Below are 21,630 nucleotides of genomic sequence, written 5' to 3'. Positions count from 1 at the left end.
GAGCGATCACACCGAGGATTGATCCAAAAAACTGTACAACCACATACGGTGAAGACAAACAAAAAAAACCTCTGCAGCATAGCACACACAAACCAAACTGTCGCGCCAACAAGAGCTCTCCCCAATAGAGCTTAACGAGCTCTTTTATCTCCTCCTTCCTACTGCTCATGCGCTCTTAAAGTGGCAGCGCACTTAAGTGCAGGATTTCGCCACACTCCTCCCCCCATGAAAAAACAAAGCCTGTAGAAACAGAGAGGATGCAGGCTTTGACAAGTTAATGTTCCTGCTATCCAAAACCAGGGAAGTCCTCATCATCAGAGTCCTCCACGAAAAGTTCCTGCAGGTGTTGCTTTTGCCTGCGATCCAGCTCTTCTGCCGTAGGGTAGCAAGGCTTTAGGTCAACAACATGCACCGTCCTGACATCTTCCCCAGTGTCCTCCAAACAGACCAAGTAGTTCACTGGTCCCAACTGCTGCACTACACGGTATGGGCCTTTCCATCTCGAAGCTAGCTTGGCAGTGAACTTCTTAGATGCCTTCGACAGATGATGGGAACGTACCCAGACACGAGACTGGGGTGGGAAACACACGTCTCGTCTATGTTTATCATAGTTTCTCAGCTGTCGTTGTTTGGCTTTGGTTTTGCTGGCCTCCACTCTGGCTAGCAAGGTGTGGTGGTGTTGTACGGCATCAAACGCTGGGCAGTCAGGTGAAACATTAGAACTTTTAGTGGTCTTCCCAGGTGGAGTTCAGCGGGAGTGACCCCAGAAGTCTCCTGCACGGCAGAGTTCAGTGCAAAGCGAAATTCAGGAAGATGCTGATCCCACCTTGTGTGCTGATCCCCCACGAATGAAGCAATCATCCCCTTCAGGGTACGGTTTACCCTCTCGGTCAGGTTGGTCTGAGGATGGTAGGCTGTGGTCAGCTTGGCAATTACACCCCAGTAGGTACAAAGCTCTTTGTATATTCCTGATATGAACTGCGGACCTCGGTCAGAGAGGATTTGGTCTGGAATTCCGAATCTGGTAAAGACCTCCCGTCGCAGAATTAGAGCAATGGCTGATGCAGTGGCTTTGCGGAGTGGAAACAACTCCACCCAGTGTGTGTAGTAGTCCACTACCACCAATAAAAATTCATTCCGGGTTCCCCGGCTGGGAGGAAAAGGTCCCATGAGGTCAATTCCCAACATTTCATTTGGATGGTTTACCACGGTCTGCTGCATTTTTCCAGCAGGTCTGCCAATGTCTGGTTTGTATTTCTGGCAGACTTCACACTGCTGTACAAACTTCCGAGTATCAACCCACATGCCTGGCCAGTAAACCACCTCTTGTAGTCTTCGATACGTCTTAAAAACTCCAAGATGGCCACTCATGGGGTTAGCATGATAAGCTTGGATTATCTGGTCACTCAATGTAGAGGGAATGAAGACGCGATAATGGGAGCTGTGTATTCCCTCTCCCCTTGGAGTTTTTCGATACACTTTATCCTGAATTATGCTATACTTATCATTGAAACGACTCTTTGAGTCTTCTTCAGACAGACTCTTGTGGATCGCCATGATGGCAGCATCCTTCTGCTGTGCCCTCCATACACTCATCATCCAGAGGAAAGGAATCATCCAGACACTTAGCGGTAGTGTAAGTGCTGCACAAGGGAGGACAAACATTGGCAGTCTCTGTAATCCGAGAAAGGGCATCTGGTACAACGTTCAGTTTTCCTTTTCGATACTCAATGATGAAGTCAAACTTCTGCAGTCGGATAGACCAGCGAATAAGACGGCTGTTGGTCTTGCCTGATGCCAGAACCCACTGCAGAGCAGCATGGTCTGTGACAACGGTGAAGATCTTCGCCTCCAAGTAGTAGCTCCATTTCTCCAAAGCCCAGACCACAGCGAGGCACTCCCTTTCAGTCGTTGAATAATTCCTCTCGGCTGAATTAAGGGTGCGACTTGCATAGGCAAGAACTTCTTCTGTTCCAAGTCCTGTTTGTTGAGCCAAGACGGCTCCAAGTCCTGTTTGACTTGCATCCGTGTACACAATGAAATGAGCATTCAAGTTAGGATGTCCCAGCACTGGAGGAGTAATGAGACTGTTTTTGAGTGCTTCAAATGCACTTTGGCATGCAGAGGTCCATTGGAATTTCACACCCTTCTTCTTAAGGTGGTTGAGGGGTTCGGCGACCTTTGAAAAGTCAGGCACAAACCTGTGGTACCATCCAGCCATACCCAAAAAACGCTGAACAGCCTTGAGGGATGTGGGAATTGGGAATTCCTGCACGGCTGCAACTTTGGCTGGATCTGCATGGATACCTTCAGCATTAACCACATGACCAAGGAACTTGAGTTCTAGCAAACAGAAACGACACTTCTTCAAGTTCAAGGTCAAACCTGCAGCCTTTAGTCTGTCGAAGACGGACTGTATGTCTTTCAGATGATCCGCGACAGAGGAAGAGTAGATTATGATGTCATCCAGATACACAAGACAATTTCTACCCCTCAGATCTCCCAGGACAGTCTCCATCAACCTTTGGAAGGTTGCTGGAGCATTCTTCAAACCAAAAGGCATGACTTTGAAGGAGTACAAACCAGCAGGGGTTACAAAGGCAGTCTTGTCCTGACTAGCGGGATCCATTGCCACCTGCCAATAGCCACTGTTCAGATCCAGATGAAAGATAGATGCTCCTGCCAGAGATTCCAATATGTCATTTATGTTTGGTAGAGGGTAGGCATCGCTTTCTGTTATGGCATTCGGCTTCCTGTAGTCCACACAGAATCGATATCCACCAGCTTTCTTAGGAATCAGGACAACCGGAGAAGCCCATCCGGAAAAAGACGGTTCCACAATTCCATTCTCCAACATGCTTTTGAGCAGTTCATTGAGGATTGCCAGTTTGGCGGGGGACAACCTGTAGGGACGCTGCTTAATAGGGACATCGTGCCGGGTATAGATTTTGTGTTTGAAGATTGTTGTACGGCCGAGTGTAAGAGTACAGACCTCACTGTTCATCTCCAACATCTGGGAGAGCTTCCACCTTTCATCATCCGACAGACATGCCTGTTCCACTGCTTGTTTGATGTAGAAATCAGCATCAGGTTTGCTTTTGCTCTCGGATAGAAGGGGGGGTACGGCGGTAATCAGGGTGACAGTTGGGTTCTCCGACTTCACTGGTGGAACATGTTTTTGTCTTTTTATATTTTCTCGGTCTCTGACTTGACCTTGTCCGGACTCTGCATAATGTAGCAGGCTCCAGCCTGAAATCAGTGCATTACCAGGTTGAAATGGATGAGGCTGGGAATAGTCAGAGTGCAGCCGATAGGAGGGTTCGGACATCGAGATGGTCAGTCCACTGAAGAACAGGAAGTCTAGACCAAGGACTACAGCAAATGCAAGGCTTGAATCTGCAAGAATAGCCAGAGGAAGTTTAATAGTCTCATCATGCAGTTGTATTATTATACTAATCCAGCCCAAAGGGGTGGTAGGTTCTCCATTGGCCAAGTACAATGGTCCCTCCTCCCATGTTTGTAGCTCCTCATGAGGTAATGCCATATTCTGCCACAGGGCATCTTGCATCAGGGTGTAAGTTGCTCCTGTGTCAATTATGGCCTTCCCTCTCCAGTTCCTAACAGTCAGAGGCACCAATAGTTGTTGCGGAATAGGAATAAGACCGCTAGTTGTGATGTCTAAAGGCTTCATGGGCATTAAGGCTCACCCAATGGATTGCAAGCCACCACGTCTGTCTAGACTGTCGGTCTTCTGTCCTTTCTGACCTTTTCCGGAATCCTGACGCTGGACATAGAGCGGGCAAGAACCTGGAGGATGTTGGACTTTACACCTCCAACACATCACTGGACTTTTGTCTTGGCTCTTGGGTACAAATATCTGAGATGGTTTAGCCCCCAGAGAGCTATGGGTATACTGGGATGAGGGAACAGGGTTTTTAGTTTGAAGGTGGTGCTTCCAGTCCTTCTCAAACTGAGTTCCCAGACGCACCAGATCATCCACATTCTGCACACGTTCTCGAAGTTGACTAGCAAGGCGGGGAATCATGTTCTTGAGAATGAGTTTGACCATCTCCTGCTCAGTAATGTCAGCCTTCCATCTCTTACATAGAACTCGATAGGAGAAGGCAAAGTCCCGTATTGGCTCTGCTTCACCCTGGACTCTGTTACGAACACGTTCCGCCAGTTCATCCCCATAGTCCTCTGAGAGGAAGGCTGAGAGGAATATTTTTTGAAACTCCTCTCAGGTTGACACATGTTCACGGGCTATCTCCCACCAGTCTCTTGCTGTACCATGGAGAACACTGCGGAGGGTGGCAAGAACCTCCCAGTCAGTAAGGGGCCGGATTGAAAGAAAATCATTACACTTAGATAAGAAAAACAGTGGATCAACATCATCTTCTGGGCTGCCAAACGTGGGGAAAAGTAGTTTGATAGGGAGGGAGCGCTCTAGAGGAGGCATGACAGTTTCAGCGGGAGTTCTGTTTAACAGTATCTTCATAGGGGGTTTTGTAGTGCTACCTGTTCCTATTCCGGTACTGACCAAGCCAGTGGCAGAGGTAAAACCTAAGGGAGGTACAGAAGATTTGTCCAGAAGGGAAAAGCCTTTCATTTCCTCCTGGTGCAGCTCTTCCATTTGAAGGTCTGTGGCCTTCTGTGCTTTTTCCATCTCATTAACGGTGTCCTTTTGAGTTTGTTCAATCAACAATCGTAGTTCCCCTGTGAGAGAGTTCTTCATGTCCTCCATAACTTCCTTCAGATAAGAACACACTCCCTTCACAACAGAGGCTGACTGCTCTGCTCTCTGTTTTTGTTCCTCCTCAAGATAGATTAGGACTTGCTGATGGTTAGATTCCATTTGTGTTTTGAACTGGTGCAGTTGTCCCTGAATATCCTGTTTCAGAGAATCGTGTAAATATTTTTGTCTCTGAACAATTTGTTGTTGGTTTTCCTCCATTTGACAGGGAAGGTAATCCAACCTCAGCTGCACATCTGTCTGATGAGCCTCCACACATTCACTGAGTTTGCGAATGGCATTCTCCTGCATTGTCAAACTATGATTGGTGTGTGTCCATTGATGTTCCAGTCGTCCAGTGATCACAGAGACACCTCTCCCAGTCTCTCTGGGCAGGGTAACAGGAAGAGGTTGAGGTGAGGGTAATGGTGGAGAGGTTATAGACGAGCCAGAAACCTGGGGATTAGGGTCAGTGCTATCCAACTCCATTAGTTCATCGAATCCTTCCACAATGAAAGAATCTTGAACACGATTACCATTAGGTGTGTCCACATTGACACAGTATGGGGTTCCAACAAAAGACATGATTCAACCTTGTGTGGATGGTGTCATGGGTGTTTCTCTTCAAGTCCCTGTTCGGGCGCCACTTCTGTAGCGGTATTAATTAGAGAAAGGTAAAGAAGATTTTGTTCGGGCGCCAGGCAGGTATTAACCCTGCCGAAAGGAAAATAGTAGAACCGCGAGAGTACCACTACCAGACCCACACACATCAACAGAAGAGACTGCCTAGAGTGTAGCCTGTTGACCAGATAGCCAGCGGAGAGAAAAAAAGAATACACACCCTATAGATCCCACATCACATCAGTCCTTCCACAATTCTTGGTAACCCCACCAAACATACCTCATAACAATAATGGCAGAGCAAATAAACAGCAACTTCATACAATAATGAATGAACCCAGTCATCACACAGAGGATTTGCAATAGTTTGTATTTTCTTCCTGGGAAGGAGTGCAGAGGGTATGAATGTGTGGTGTTCATATACACACTAGTCCAGCTCCAATGAAACTTCAATGTACTTAGGAAATAGAGTCGGTTGCAGTGTAAAGCACTGGAACCTAGCGTGAAGAGAAAGAGAGAAAGAGAACAAGAGAGGGCTTAGCTGTGGTCTTGAGGGTGCAGGTATCCGGTCTGACTGTCCGATGGTATGTTGGGTTGTAGTTGAACGCGTCGCAACAAATGTTGCTACTAATCCATTTGATCCATAACCATCGCGGTCCCAAATGAGAACAACCACGTCGTCGAGCGATCACACCGAGGATTGATCCAAAAAACTGTACAACCACATACGGTGAAGACAAACAAAAAAAAACTCTGCAGCATAGCACACACAAACCAAACTGTCGCGCCAACAAGAGCTCTCCCCAATAGAGCTTAACGAGCTCTTTTATCTCCTCCTTCCTACTGCTCATGCGCTCTTAAAGTGGCAGCGCACTTAAGTGCAGGATTTCGCCACAACTTTCACTTTTAATTGCCCCATTGCAAAACAATTTCATGAGTCATTGCATTGACAATAACCTGTTGGACATGAAGATGCATTTGGAAGATAATCACAGACCAGAAAACCTGTTTGGCAAGCTATTACTAGTAGACTGACATGACTAGCAGCTGGGAATTAAATGACATTAGCATGCATGGTAGCTAGCTAACGAGACATTTTACTCAGTTATGTAACTAGCAAGATCTCATATTTTAATTAAACAATCAATCCGTGAAGATAAATTAGCTTCACTGCGACAGTGATTGAATTCGTTAATTATGCTGTCACAAGTATGGCCTCGTTTCTTTGAATACAAAACAGATGCGTTTAAGGTCCTATTACATTAACCAACGTATGCTTCTGTACACTAGTCTACCAATGCAAATAAAATACCTTTGTACCGGGTAACATGCTGACCAGACCGGACACGTCGAGTGTGCGAGCGTCACAAAATAAATTTAGAAATCCATGTTATTCAATTATTGCACCCACACTGCTTGCGCCGCCAACGAGCGTCTGCGACACCAAGGGCTAAAATAGATGTCGTTCCTATTTCTGACGCAGATCGCGCTGCAAGTCCTGCCTCTCCCATCTCCTCATTGGTTTATAGAAGCAGGTACCCACGTGCCATCTCATTGGTTATACCCACGTGGATAGTCGTGGTATACAATGAAAGTTTAGATGCGATCACCATATAATTTAAACGATTAAAAAGCCTGGGAGGAGAGATGACTAGAAACGATTCGGTTGGCCGTTTTGTGTGGATTAATTGTCGGAGTAGAGATCCTTGTGCATTTCAGGTAAAAAAACTCAATGTTTATATCCCAGGACAAATTAGCACGCAACAGCAAGCTAGCTAAATAGGACAAATTAACGTTAGCAAGTGCAAGCTAACTAGCTAAATTACCATACATGTTTAATGCTTTTCGACCTGTCCCCAAATTAATGTAATTGGTTCAGAGTTTTTGATATTTTAACCTGCGTGTCGTGATCGCGTTGTGTGTGTGGGGGGGGGGGGTCAAAATACATTTATGCACGATAGCGCAGCCGGTTTGGGCAAGGTGTTAGAGTCGTAGCTGATTGCCCATGTCGCCGCCACCCTGGACATCGGCCATATCCTGTGGTTTTCTATAGCAGGGTAAGCATCCAAAACGACTGTCGGGCCCAAGTGGACGGAGTTAATCTTCTCAGAATTATGCATTTTGGGGCTTGGAATTTGTTTAGTGGTAGACATGTTCCCATTAGTTTGGCAACGAAGTCCACTAGATAAGAACTCCAAAACCGACATTCGGTTACTTTTGATCTAAACCCTAAGCCATTGTATTTATCGTAGTATTACTAAATGACGTTTGACCCCTCCCCCCCAAAATCTACCTTTAAGTAAACTCAACCTGAACCTCAAACCATATCAATACCCAAGGGCATTCATACTCTACAGCTGTAGATAGTTTGAACCTAAGTGTGCTGCAACAGGATTTCAAGAGTTGCCTCGTTCTCATAACATAAGGATTTTACTGTAGGGCTAACATGTGGTGCATGTGGCTTGAAAGACATGACAAATAAATTAACAGGGAGAAATGTATTTAGTAAACCAAAGATTTATTATGGTCTTTACAACAAATCAGCTGGGCAGATGGTATAAGGCCAGACTTAAACTGAAGATTCAATTCAGGTCTTCCTTGCCATTCTCCAGTAGTTGTCAGCCAGCAGCCATTTGCAGAGTAGAACACTGGGTAGCCGGGATCTGTCCTTTACGCCATTGCAACGTTTGCTTCAGACTACCACGTTCAGCTCTTGGCACATCATGGACTGCAGACTTCAGTCACCAGAGGGGGCTTGGAGATCAGCTGTAGGGAATGGATGGGCCAGTCTACTTCGACCTCTGCCTCATCTTTCGCCTTTTACGCTTCAGCCTACAGAAGAGAGTTTCAATGAGTGAACAGCACTACATGCCAAACTACTCAGCCATATCAGTTGAGATTGTTAAAGTCCCTAGTTACTTTGCACTGATTAAGTCTCCACCGGTACTAAATGACAAAAAGTGTACACCCAGAATTGAACTCAATGAGCCTGAAATTGTGCTAAGCATGATTCTCATAGTCAAACTCAAGTCCAGCCAATCTTGCAGTGTATCAATTGCTCTGTACACAGAAGGGAGCACCATGTTTGGCTAATGACAACTTGTACCATTCATATCCAACATATGAATTAAGGCAATGAATGATTCTTACCTGCGCATACGCTTCTTCCTCCACTGTAATACAAAAAACAAACTTGTCAAGTGAAAATCCACATTCAAAACATGCAGTTAAGTTAAACATGGCACTAGAAATCACTAACATGTTGCATTACTGCAGTCTACAAAAAGACATCAAAAGCAACATTGCTAGTATTTTTCATGTGCCACTGGGCCGTTCTTGTTTAACTACACAGAACAAAAATAAACGCAACATGTAATGTTTGTCCCCACGTTTCATGAGCTGAAATGAGCCAAGAAAGCTCAAAGCTAATTTCTCTCATTTTGTTGACATTCGTGATTAGCATTTCTCCTTCGCCAAAATAATCCACTTGACAGCTGTGGCATATCAAGCCTAAACATTATCAAACATGTGGGCGGGCAAGTGCCCCTGTCCAGTCATGTGAATGCCATAGATTTGGGCCTACTTAATATTGAGTGAACTCCGCAAAATGTGTTGAAATTGTTGCGTTAACATTTTTGTTCAGTAACGATATATATATATGAGCCATGGACGAGGCTAACGCTGCGACAAAGACTATCCTACTAGTACACCAGTTAAGTTCTAAAATAAAGGAAGCTAGAAAAAGGTTCGTCTAGCGTTAGCTAGCCACTGACGAGTAGTGACAATGAGCCAAACAAAAACCCGCCAATAAGTTGATATTCGTCAATTTACCTTTGCTCTCATCTTGTGGAGATGTGTCTGCAATAAAAAATATAATAAAGTTGTTAGATGCAATGGATACAAACAATTTATTCCAGATTAGTTTGGATTCGTTTCGGGATAGCGTACTATTAGACTTACCACTAAAGCGAGGACACCAACTTGAAAGAGGATGTGACGAAGAAAGGGGAGGGGCTTTATAGTGCCAACGCAAAACTAACGTCATATTAAATTGCCCCTTGCTCAGCTCAGTGCTCACTGGGAGATGTAGGCAGAAAGGGTTGAACATAAACGAATATTTTATGTTGCAATTACGCACCTGTGCTCAGGTATGTTTAGTTTGTCTACAACCGTGTAAGACTATGGATTCAGTTTGTAATAGAAAGATGGAGCAGACTTAAGCCATAAGACTAACAAAATGGCCACACAGACTATTTGCATTGACCCTTCTATTTTATTTTGTAGTTTTGCACTGACTGTATGCACACTTTACTTTATGTACACTTTACTTTATGTAAATAGAGACAAATATATTGATTTTTTTTTTTTAATATTGATAAAAGTCACCTTGTCCAAAAGATTTACATGGCTATCAAAACATCATGCCAGGGTAAGCCTACATGAAACAGCCCTTATTTTAAGTGTTTCTAAAATCCCCTGAGAAAATTTTACAGTGGAAAAACGATTGGAACAATTTCCATTTGACGTTAGATTTTATGGGTATTGTCACACCTCCACTGTGGGGCTCTATTGTAAACATGGTATTGTCACTGACCTATATCTTACTTACTTTGTGTACTTATTTCTATTTATCATGTTTTTTTTCTACTTGACTTAATGTATTTTTCATAGTAATACTGATATTGATTACGGCATTGTTGGGAAAAGGCAAGCAAAAAAATACATTTTACTGTACTTGTGCACAACTTTAAAAATGTGAAACTTTCCATCCATGTAATTTTCCTTTAGAATCTCATCAAGCAAATCAAACACAAGTTTAAAAACTCTGAGCAAGTTATTTTTCACCACACTAAACATCTGCGGTCCTCCTTACAGATATATAATCAGAAAAACTCTGATCATAGTGAAACTGAAGGTCCAGGGACCCGTAGATAATATAGGATTTTCATCTGTGCCCTATACAGTCCATGAGTTGTGCTCTGATGGTAGAATGGTGTTCCATTTTGTTTCATAGAGCAAAAGCATCAATTGAAGAATAGTGGAAACTACATTTTTTAAAATAAAAACAAGGCACTGGTATCATAAAGTTTATTGAATGTTTTCTTCATTTTCTGAAAATAAAACAAAAACACAGGGGATCTGTATGTTGATGTGCATGTCTGAGCTGACCAAATTAGGCTACATGGGGAGATTATTCTGATGGCGGGCTTAAAAAAACACGTGTATGCAATTACATCAAAAATGTGTGCAAAGTTACCACAGAAAAGTAAGCTAACTAATTACCTGTCACTAAAATCATTCTACTACAACTGTTGTCAATGTAGCTTTGCCAGATAATTATATATCTGGCAGAATAATGGGAATAATTATAGCAGAATAATGGGTTTGCATTAAATATGATTTCATGCAGTTCTGAATGAAGACACTGTTTAAAAGCTCCACTAAAAAGTTTCATATGTTAGTAGATGGTTGATAAAAATTAGGTATCGTTGAAAATAAAAACATATTTCTAAAATTGTTTGACTGAAAAACAGCACACTATTTCCTAAAAAAATCCCCTACCAGGAAATAAGGGGCTGGCAGTAAATGTAGCAGGGTTCGTTCCCATAAACTATTCAGGTGTTGGTGCGAGAATTCTGTTCTCTAACCGTTCAATTCTGTCATGTTTGAATAACTAACACTTTAACCAAATAGGATTCTAGGCCAAAAGATTTGAGGGGCTAACTCAGTCTCCTTCATGTACAATGAAAGTACCAAGTCGGCTTATCAGGGTTTGGAATTATTACAAAGTGTGACTGGCAACCCAACATTATTTTACAACAAATATAATCCAGTTTAAATTAAATTAAAACTTGATTTACTTTTTTTTTTAATTTAGAAAGTTTATAAAACTTCACCTATAGATGGCAACCATCCTGAAGTCAGGTAGCTACATCACCTAACGATAAGGTGTAAAAACACTGCTACAAAAGGTTATTTATCCATCATATTCCAAAAATGTGTTTCCCCAATCTCATATTCCAGTTAAGTATCAATGGCAAATATGTTGTTTACAACAAAGTGTTACACAGATGTGACTCTTATTCAGAATCAACTGAATGATGTGGGACACAAAATTGTATTTTCAACAGATTTGAGATCTATCAGATTTATTCAAATGGGCCATATGCTAGAAAATGGCATGAGGGTCAAAAAGAGCTAACAGTTGGGGAAGATTTAGATTCACTTTTTAAGTTTCCATTCTTTGGGAGGGGTGTGAGTGTGTGTGTATGCATGTGTCAGGGTGTTAGAAGACAGGTAGCCATCTACTCTGCCACCTTTTTGCTCTCCTCAGTTGGCTGTCCAGTAGCAGTTTCCACAGTCTTGGAGGCCTAGGAGAGAGGAAGGAGGGCACCAATAAGAATGGAGAGAGCGAAGAGTGTATCAACGCAATTTGTTTTTCTTATCAAATACCTTCTTTTTCTTCTTCTTCTGTGTTTTGCGACTAGCTGAGCTCTGCAGTAGAGTCTGGGGGAGAGAGAGGGATTGTTTGTTGTTAATCATGAGATTTCTTCAATGGAAGCCACAACAGAGCTGGCAAGTGTGGAAATATACCGGTCAAAACCTCAGATGCCATCTCACAGTTATCTAGTTTAGGCTCTGAGGTGCAAATCCCTGTTCATGAATAGTTATTAATGTAATATGAGCAGTGAAGAGCCTTTCAGGTTGCCTGGGGCTCTGGGCTGGGAGCCTTACTTACCCTCAGCTCTGCGTCCTGCACTTCGTGCTCTGAGTTGTAGAGCTCTGGCTCAAAGGGTCCGCTGGTGATTCTATGGGGGCCGTTGGCCATCAGCAGCACTGTGAACTTAAACTGGGCCACAAACTCTCCTGAGAGACAAAGTGAGAGATGAGACAGGTAACTCGAAACAGAAGGAAAGAGCACAGAGGATAGGAAAAGACAGATGCAGAGACTTACCCTCCTTCTCGTTGAGCACACTGAAAGGCTGAAGCAGCTCGTGTTTGGCACACTCGACCACGCCCAGGCGGGCTTTAGCCTCATCCTCAAACGCCCTGAGAGGAGAGCAACAGGACAGACCCGTTAGCTGAGGAGGTTTCCAACAGACATTCAAAGCACCTGACTCAGCATCAGAGATGGTTGATGATTTCTTTTTAAATAAGAGTATGGTCTTGATATGGGGTTGGTTATAACATCTCTCTGACACTTCTAATGTGCTTCCATTTGGTATCCTACCTGAGAGTGAAGGGCATGGCGTCGAAGCGTCGCTCCACCTCACTGAAGAACATGCGGGAGGTCTTCATCTTCAGCCCGTACTGCTTACTGGGGTCCCTCTTGTAAATTGTGGTCCTCTGGCCTCCATCCCTGGCCTGGGTATAGGAGCATAGAAACATTGGACAGTCACATTTAGCCAGGTAAGAAATGTAAAGGAAAAGAATTAGGGGCTTCTTAGGACAGTTCATTGGGGCAGTGAACAAAAAAAATAAACATCTCCCTCTCCCTTACCTTCCCTTCACCAGTGCTGATCAGGACATCCACAGCGTAGACCTCGTGCACCTCAAACTCCGCCTTCTCATGGTCCTTCCTGCAGACGGGCATCAACAGTAGCCAATCAGAGCAACTCACACAACTCAAAGCTTTCAGTTATCATTCAGTCTAAGTGTCCTCCTGTCTGTCTTTGTGGTATTGCACTTTGTCAAAGCACTATTCTCTGGGGCGGCAGGAATTATTACAAAGTGTGACTGGGCGGCAGGTAGCCTAGTGGTTAGAGTGTAGAACTAGTAACAAGTAATCGAAAGGTTGCAAGATCGAATCCCCGAGCTGACAAAGTAAAAATCTGTCGTTCTGCCCCTGAACAAAGCAGTTAACCCACTGTTCCCTAGGCCGTCATTGAAAATAAGAATTTGTTCTTAACTGACTTGCCTAGTTAAATAAAGGTAAAATAAAATAAAAGTGTTCAAGTGCTCGGATATTAATGTACCTTTGCTGGTCTGTGGGGTTCTGAATGATGGTTTTCTCTCCATCGATGATGTGCTGCTTCAGCTGATGAGATAACATACCTTAAACAGAAAGGTACCAACAAAAAAAACATTGCAACATTTTTCTCCCTACATTTGACTGTTGTCACACAACAGTAAACTTCATACGTTAAAGGTCAGATAAAACTGTTGATTCACTATCTTAGACCCATGAACCAGAGTCAAATTAACTAGTGAAGGCACTCACCCTCAATGGCCGTGCATTTGAATGACTGAGCAATCTTGTTCCATGCCTCCGTCACCTTTGAGTTCTGGTTGCCAGGCTTGACAAGGCGTAGGGCTGCCTCCGCACACATGTGAGCTGCATTGATCACATCAGCTTTCTTCCCTGTCACTGGAGCCTCCTACATACACAGGGCAGAGGTGGGAACTTTAAGCCTGTTGCGATGAGGGATCAAAAACCAAGTCATAAGGTCATACAAGGTACATACCTTAGTAGCTCCCACAACAAAACTATGAGCTACATTAGAGATGAAGCCGTCAACATGGACTCCAAGATCACTGCAGAAATAAAGGGGGCAGAGATGGAAAGGAAAAAGGAGATGAAAATGTGATAAGTCATGAGGAAAATAGAAGTGCATCAGACATTCAGAATTCTTTCTGCCAGGGGTGTGAATACTTATGTAAATGAGATATTTCTGTATTTCATTTTCAATAAATTTGGAAACATTTCTAAAAACATGTTGTCATTATGGGCTATTCTGTGTAAATAGGCGAGAAAAAAATATATTTAATCAATTTTGAATTCAGGCTGTAACACAAACTGTGGAATAAGTCAAGGAGTATGAATACATTTTGAAGGCACTGTATGTAATTGTGTAAAAGGACTAGATGAGATTATTATTTCAATGTTGTGTTCCCAAGCATCATATGGGAAAGACGTCAACAAAAAATACAAGGTCAGACAAATACGAAAGAATCGAATGTGTGTGATTATATTACGGTGAGTGAGGATATGCTGAGGGTAAGTTTTGTTACTGGTTTGTTCATGTTCACCTACAACAATACTGCAGCGGGCTCAATGTATCTCAAAGACAGCAACACTAGCAATTTCATTCATGGTGGAACGACACACCCAGGATTTTGTTATAGTAATGAAAAAGATTACTTTTCAGATTCTAAGAATGGCACAGCCATACAGTACCACAGCATAAGCTGGCATTTAACCATTAGTTGAGTCTTAAACACATTACACTCACAATATTCCAAACAGTGACATTCTTATATATTGACACAAAACAGGAAAGGTAGGGTCAGAGAGATGAAGACAAAAGTGGGCAATTCAACAACTAAAATGAAGAGGCTTGTTCAACTATGCAATGGCCAAAGTGACAATTGAACACCAATGCCAGATGAACAAGACATGTAATCCAATCATTACTTAGAGTTTGCCACATGACAGATAGACATAAGGCACACATAGACATACAGAGAGACGAGACCGAACAGAAAATACAAGCCAACAGCCAAGCATCAGATGCATGAGAACACAGCACACAAGATGACAGACGAGAGGGGTACTGGAGACACACAGAGTGATGGGGGCCACGTTACTGCAGATGGAGGTTCCTACATTTTGACCAGGTCCCCATCTTTAAGTGTGTAGTCAGGGTCACTCTTCAGGGGAGAGAAGTGGCAAACACAGTTATTGACTGAGACGCTGGTAGGGAAGGCAATGCCTGGAAAAGGGAAGAGAGAACCACCAAATCTTTAATTGAAAATAATCTGTAGTGTTTGTGAGAGAGACCTGACTGATGTCAAATTACATCACTATTCTTGCCCCATATTACTCTTCATAGTTCTGTCATCTCACTGGCATATTCGATGACCCATCCCACATTCAGGCCCATTGTGAATGTGTGGCATGGACACATGCAGACTTCTGCCACAGGCTGAACTGATCAGGCGATGTTTCTAATTTGGAAACAGTATGACAACACACTGACCCACTCACGAGAAAAACCACTGCTTTGAACCACCTGCCCTACATAAACAGCTATGGGAGACAGGGCAACAGTCTTATCAGTGCAGTAAATAGCACCATTCCTCTTGCACTTCTCACCCATCCTTATCTCCCCTCTATCCCAGCCCCTCACCTTTCTTTAAGTCTTTCTCCTTCCTGAAGACCTTGCCAGTCTCGACCATGATGTGGGCATCTCCCTTCTCACACAGGTTGACGACAGACACCCCTGACTTGGCCGCCTCAATCACCACACGCAGGGCCTCTGGATAACAGAAGAGAGGGCGGTCAGGGGACTAGGAGGTGGAGCGGTATCAGACAGATGAGGTCAAAAAGATTAGAGTGTAGAAGTGAGACCAAAGATGTCATTATTACATTCAATCACACCATATGCGTTCTCTATGAATAATCATTATTACATTCAATCACACCATATGCGTTCTCTATGAATAAGACTACCCATTATGGTTGTATTATGTCATGATGAATCAGCAGCCATTTAACTAGTTTCAATGTCGGGTTATGAGTCATAACCTAGGGACTGAGGCCAGTCTCTGAAGTCCATAGCTGGAAACCAGCCAAACATCCAGTGCCAAACATTCAGAAAGTATTCTTACCCCTTGACTTTTTCCACATTTTGTTGTGTTAGAGCCTGAATTTAAAAAATATATAAAAAATTGAGATTGTGTGTCACTAGCCTACACACAATACCCCATAAAGTCAAAGTGGAATTATGTTTTTAGAAATTTGTACAAATTAATTAAAAATGAAAAGCTAAAATGTCTTCAATCAATGTTTACTCAACCCCTTTGTTATGGCAAGCCTAAATAAGTTCAGATACCCCATAAATACCCCATAAAGTCAAAGTGGAATTATGTTTTTAGAAATTTGTACAAATTAATTAAAAATGAAAAGCTAAAATGTCTTCAATCAATGTTTACTCAACCCCTTTGTTATGGCAAGCCTAAATAAGTTCAGAAGAAAAAAACGTGTTTAACAAGTCACATAAGGTGCACACTCACTGTGTGAAGTGTGCTTTTTGAATGACTACCTCATCTCTGTACTTCACACATACAGCACCTATTAATACATTTTTAAAAATATGTAACCTTTAACTAGGCAAGTCAGTTAAGAACAAATTCTTATTTACAATGATGGCCTACACCGTCATAGGTTAGTATTGTGGAGTAACTACAATGTTGTTTATCCATCCTCAGTTGTTTTCTCCTATCACAGCCATTTAACTCTGTAACGGTTTTAAAAATCATCAATGGCCTCATGGTGAAATCCCTGAGCGGTTTCCTTCCTCTCCGGCAATGGAGTTAGGAAGGACTCCCTGTATCTTTACAGTGACTGGGTGTATTGATACACCATCCAAAGCGTAATTAATAACTTCACCATGCTCAATGCAGTGTCGGCTATTTTTATTTTTTACCCATCTACCAATAAGTGCCCTTCTTTGCGAGGCATTGGAAAACCTCCCTGTTTTTTGTGGTTGAATGTGTGCTTGAAATTCACTACTCGAATGAGGGTCCTTACATGTAATTGTATGTGTGGGGTAGAGATGGGGTGATCATAAATTTTTCTTGAACAGAGTGAGTCCATGCAACATATGACTTGTTAAGCAAATATTTACTCCTGAAATATTCAATATTTAGGCTTACCATAACAAAGGGGTAGAATAATTATTGACTCAAAACATTTGTTTACATTTTTTCTCTAAAGTCTCTAAAAACACAATTCCACTGACATTGTGGGGTATTGTGTGTAGATCAGTGGCACATGTCAATTGAATCATTTTAAAAATGCAGGCTGGAACACCAAAATGTGGAAAAAGTCAACGGGTGTGAATACTTTCTGAAGGCACTGTAGCTAACAGTATATCCGTTAGACCTAAATTTCACTTCACTTGGAACAAGTTGCTAAAGTTAAATAGCTACCTACCCACACAGCTGGCTAACTATCAAACTCTGTTGTTCCAATTAATCTGTTAGTCAGGCAACACCATATAGCTACAAATTGTGTGGTTGACATGGAAACATAAATGCAGTTATCCCCAAACTGTGAATTAGCTAGCTAGCTATGACTTAGAGTAGCTAGCAAACTAGCTACATCTAGATAACTAACAAATAAGGTGGTTGGTTAGCTAGCTTGCTCGCTAAACTCGACAGCTAGATGTCTGATGTGACTGTAGATGATTTAACAGTTAGCCTACGTTATTGACAAAATAACCGCGTTAACATTGTTCACAAAATAACGTTCACGTGAAGTCACCTTGCTAGCACCAAGTTACTAGACAACTAGGACTGGGCCCCATTTCCATTCCACACGTTTCTAAAACTGCGACTAGCATGTCAAAGCACATGGCTGTTGGACTGTGCCTTCTTAGTCATTGATTGGGCTTGTTCGACAGTACATGCGACTGCCAAATGGCTGATCTCCAACATCACCTTGCATCATAAATAACGACTCATTATTATTTGTAGATCAGTCAGTCAGTCACAATTCACCCATGACACATTCCCTGTTTTGACGCTCTCGAACAAGGCCATTGGTCTGCGTCTACCTGTTATGGTGACTACACTGTCACTACGGGCTGTGTGTACGAAACGAATGGCATGCAGAGTAGGTCACCTCATTTCAAGTCATTCCGATCGGACACTTACGGTTGGCGATGTCACCTCCCATTTTGTACTTGGTGACAACCAAGTCCTCCGCGATGGTCTGTTCTTGTTCTTCGTTGTCAGACATCTTGACAACGGCTCTCTTTACAGCACTTTTCCCGATATGTCAAGCTCCAAGACCTACACACATCCAAAACTCCACTCCGCTGCTAAAGCCCAGCCCCCTCATCCCAGATTATACTCCCACCTTCTTCCTACGTAAGAACAAAAAACGTCCCAACAACCATGCCGCCAAAATGAGAAGTGAAGCTTCGTGGTTTAGATTGTAGTTTTTAATCCCCTTCAAGTTACTATACCTATACACGTAGCACCACATAATAAACTACATTTTACACATTCATCTACATCCACAACATGGGTTGCGTTCCAGGTCGTCTTTTTTTGTATTGGCACTGTGACGGAGCACCACCTTTGCTGCGAGTATAACATGCCAAGAAAGGTTAAAATCACTACTGACTCAAGTAGTAAATATTGTGCAAAATGTGGGTGACACATCATCATCCTAATCATCATATTCTCCGGTGACCGGAGCAGTCTATGTTCTGGAGAAAAGTCCTTTAGATAGACGGAAAATTATTAGGTGGTTATCATCAATCCAGACAACACTGATCACTCAGACTCACTGAGCACGATATACGGAGAGAAACCCCATCCCAACAGGGGGCCTTACTGCCTTTGTCAAGACAAGTTGTTACTTTATAATGTGATAAAATACAAATACCACATGATCATCTGCTTTGAGTTAAGTTTGTGTTTATCATGGAAATGGGAATTTCAGCACTGTGCCATTTATTTTGATGCCCTAAGGGGAGAGGGACATTTATGTGTGTCTTACAAGTAGGCTAAACATTTGAAAACATTCTGATTTATTCGATATTCGAATATGGTAAAAACTGATTTGGTTTCTGAAAAGATAAATGAATGAAGAAGCACTGGACTGGAGAGCTAGGACAAAATTACAGTAGGTGCACGCACACTGCCCAGGTGAGGAAACAGTCAGCCTGAGGCATGGATTTCAGTACCAGAGTGCATGCTGCGCTTTTAAGCATGGATGTTGTTTCTGGTGTTGAGCTCTAGTAATCTGCTCAAACCAACTGCAATAAAGATGACATGGAACCTGCCCATTTATTTCTCACTTACCCCAATAAATGGGACTGTCAGAAGAAACAGCAAGACCAGCACAATATAAATGAATTAAAGATCTAGTATCAACAAACTGAATGAGAATTATGTCCCCCTGATAAAAAACAATTATGTACATTCTTCAAAGATTTTTATTATTTTTAAAAAGCTAAAAAAATATCACTAAAAGGTAACATTAACATATTCAAAACATGAAAATACAAGTGAAAAAAGACATTGTACAAATATTTTTTTTCTTCTTATAAGTAAACACAAATACAAAGCTTGTAATCTGGCCATTTCATTTAGTGCCTCCCTCACTCACAGTGCCTTCCACTTGTAATACAGAAAGAAAACATCCCAAAGCTTATGTTATTATGGATAAAAACATGATCAATGTAAACCTGTAACAGACACATTAAAGATACAAACATAGAGATTCTGGGTTCGAGTCCAGACTCTGTCGCAGCTGGCCTTTACCGGGAGACCCATGAGGCGGCACACAATAGGCCCAGCGTCGCCTGGGTTAGGGGAGGGTATGGTCGGCAGGGATGTCCTTGTCCCATCGCGCACTAGCAACTCCTGTGGCGGGCCAGGTGCAGTGCATGTTGACACGGTCGCTAGGTGCACAGTGTTTCCTCCGACACATTGGTGCGGCTGGCTTCCGGGTTAAGTGGGCATTGTGTCAAGAAGCAGTGTGGCTTGGTTGGGTTGTGTTTCGGTGGACGCACAGCTCTCGACCTTCGCCTCTCCCGAGTCCGTACAGGAGTTGCAGCGATGAGACAAGACTGTAACTACCAATTGGATACCACGAAATTGGGGAGAAAACGTGGTTAAAAAAACATAAAATAAAATATAGTTATAAACATGCCACACATATTTTTAATATTGGATGGCTTTTTCCCCTCCCCTGGTCCTTCATTGATTTCAATTGGCATGGAAGAGCTACAGAGGCGTCTATCCTCTTCAGCGCCAGTGAGGGAGGTCCACTTCCCTATGTGTTCACAGCGTTAAGCTTCAGGAACAACCTGCTCTGCCAGTAGTCTGGATTGTCAAAGGAGCAATCTCCGCCACTAGGCTCCCCTACCCCTGCACGCACTTTTACAAATGCCCCCATCCCTGTGTGCTGACCCCCCATGCCTCCCACTGCACCTTCACCTTCTCTCTGCACATTCTCGTACTCCACTGGGTCCCCAGCTCCAGGGGCGGCCAGGGAATCCATGTCCTCGTACTCATCCACCTCTCCCTCTCCTCCTCCTTGCATCCTCAGACCCTCCCTGCCTCGCAGAGCCTGCCGCAGCTTGGGCTGCCTGTTAGTGTATTGATAGTCGTCCTCTTCTACGTATTCTACTACGTATTCGTCGTCCTCCTCTTCCTCCATCTCTCTCTCACCTCTCATCCACTGTTTAGGCGTAGCTCCAGGATGCGGGACATCTCGTGTTGGGGGATCGTCTGGTCTTTCACTGGCCTCTGGTCCAACACTTAGAATATCCATGTACTTGTATTCCATATCAACAGAGCCCCGTTGCTCTGTGTTGTCTGAATCAGAGTTGAGAGCAGGGAATTCATAGTCCTGGTGTTCTTCATTCTTGGTTTGGCCTCCCCTGTTCTCCCCAGCTGATGTCCTGTGCCCCATGCACTTTGAGTACTCTGTGTCCGGCACAGAAGAGCATTGCCTCTTGTTCATCTTCAGCCGCTGTGGGCCATCTTTGGAATGTACAGGTTGCTGCCTGGGGGAGAGATACATAATGGACGCCTGTTTGTTCATGTACTCATATTCCTCACAGGCACTGTCATGGTCCTCCAAGGGTCCTGATGGGTATGAGGAGACCTTGGACGTCTTCCCGCGAGGCAGGGTGACCTGGGAGCTAAACAGTAGGGTCTCTGTGGAGAAGAGTGACAAGAGAAAAAGGAGTGAGTAAGGTGATCCAGAGATCTGAAATGATCTGAGTACTCTTGCAATTAATACTGACATTCATATACTCAGAGTTATAACAATACCATGCAACCATCCCCAAACACGTCATGCAAAACCATATACACTTTTTATATGGTTTAATGAACATTCATAAATGCAATATGTTCAACAGACAGAAACTCAAAGATAGATGTTTCTATGCATATTGTGTGGTATGTTGGTTTCCGTCATCTATCTCTGGTATATCACCTCTCTCTGGGCTGTCACCCAGTCCGGGGAGCATGTATCCACTCTGGTCCTTATCCCCCTCTGTGTCAGGGGAGGGGGTCTCAGATGGCCCCCCTGACATGCTGTCCCTCTGGGACATGTAGGCACTGTCCTCCCGATGCCGCTTTCTCCGCATGCTGCCAGCCAATAAAAAGTATTCGCTCATCTCCAGCTCTACCACAGTGCCCCGCCCTTCAGAACTCTCTGACATGGTGCGGGCGGAATTGAGGCGAGAGCGGGACGCTGACGGCCACACCATCTATACAGGGGTATAATGCAATATGAGTGATCA

The 21,630-nt window shown here is 43.3% G+C and overlaps 2 protein-coding genes and 1 long non-coding RNA gene across 4 annotated transcripts in view; all 3 read right to left on the bottom strand.

Moving 5' to 3' along the window:
- Nucleotides 1-7,850: 7,850 nt before the first annotated feature.
- LOC120064551 lies at nt 7,851-9,378 on the bottom strand. Its single transcript, XR_005478616.1, has 4 exons — nt 9,314-9,378; nt 9,185-9,211; nt 8,504-8,526; nt 7,851-8,185 (listed from the first exon to the last, which is right to left on the bottom strand). It is a non-coding gene; the product is annotated as an uncharacterized LOC120064551 (long non-coding RNA).
- A 1,049-nt stretch (nt 9,379-10,427) lies between these two features.
- On the bottom strand, nt 10,428-18,195 carry LOC120065195 (proliferation-associated protein 2G4-like). 2 transcript variants are annotated; one of them, XM_039015985.1, is made up of 12 exons: nt 18,014-18,195; nt 15,484-15,612; nt 14,961-15,066; nt 13,819-13,888; nt 13,575-13,731; nt 13,330-13,408; nt 12,855-12,933; nt 12,585-12,718; nt 12,309-12,403; nt 12,093-12,220; nt 11,807-11,860; nt 10,428-11,724 (listed from the first exon to the last, which is right to left on the bottom strand). In XM_039015985.1, the coding sequence occupies exons 1-12, from the start codon at nt 18,096-18,098 to the stop codon at nt 11,659-11,661; spliced, it is 1,182 nt and encodes a 393-aa protein (XP_038871913.1). In that variant the 5' UTR covers nt 18,099-18,195; the 3' UTR covers nt 10,428-11,658. The 2 variants fall into 2 exon arrangements, with proteins under 2 accessions (XP_038871913.1, XP_038871914.1); XM_039015986.1 differs by lacking the exon at nt 18,014-18,195 and adding an exon at nt 17,622-17,732.
- Nucleotides 18,196-19,925: 1,730 nt separating this feature from the next.
- The window catches only part of LOC120065194 (receptor tyrosine-protein kinase erbB-3-like), a 43,468-nt gene continuing 41,763 nt past the window's right edge, over nt 19,926-21,630 (bottom strand). Inside the window, exons 27-28 of the mRNA XM_039015983.1 lie at nt 21,321-21,597; nt 19,926-21,037 (exon numbers count right to left, since the gene is read on the bottom strand). Coding sequence (XP_038871911.1) covers nt 20,148-21,037; nt 21,321-21,597 — 1,167 coding nt within the window. The 3' untranslated portion in view covers nt 19,926-20,147. The remainder of the gene's footprint in view (nt 21,038-21,320; nt 21,598-21,630) is intronic.

This window comes from Salvelinus namaycush, chromosome 20, assembly GCF_016432855.1.
Source record: "Salvelinus namaycush isolate Seneca chromosome 20, SaNama_1.0, whole genome shotgun sequence".
NCBI classification, from domain to species: domain Eukaryota; kingdom Metazoa; phylum Chordata; class Actinopteri; order Salmoniformes; family Salmonidae; genus Salvelinus; species Salvelinus namaycush.
The sequence above is the reverse complement of the archived record's forward strand: the minus strand, read 5'-3'. Positions and strand labels throughout refer to the sequence as shown.

Coding starts and splice junctions, on each gene's coding strand:
- LOC120065195 (XM_039015985.1), bottom strand. CDS start 18,098: ATGTCTGACAACGAAGAACAAGAACAGACCATCGCGGAGGACTTGGTT. Junction 13,732..13,818: donor TTGTTGTGGGAGCTACTAAG/GTATGTACCTTG, acceptor CTGTGTATGTAG/GAGGCTCCAGTGACAGGGAA. Junction 11,861..12,092: donor TGCAGGACGCAGAGCTGAGG/GTAAGTAAGGCT, acceptor TCTCTCCCCCAG/ACTCTACTGCAGAGCTCAGC.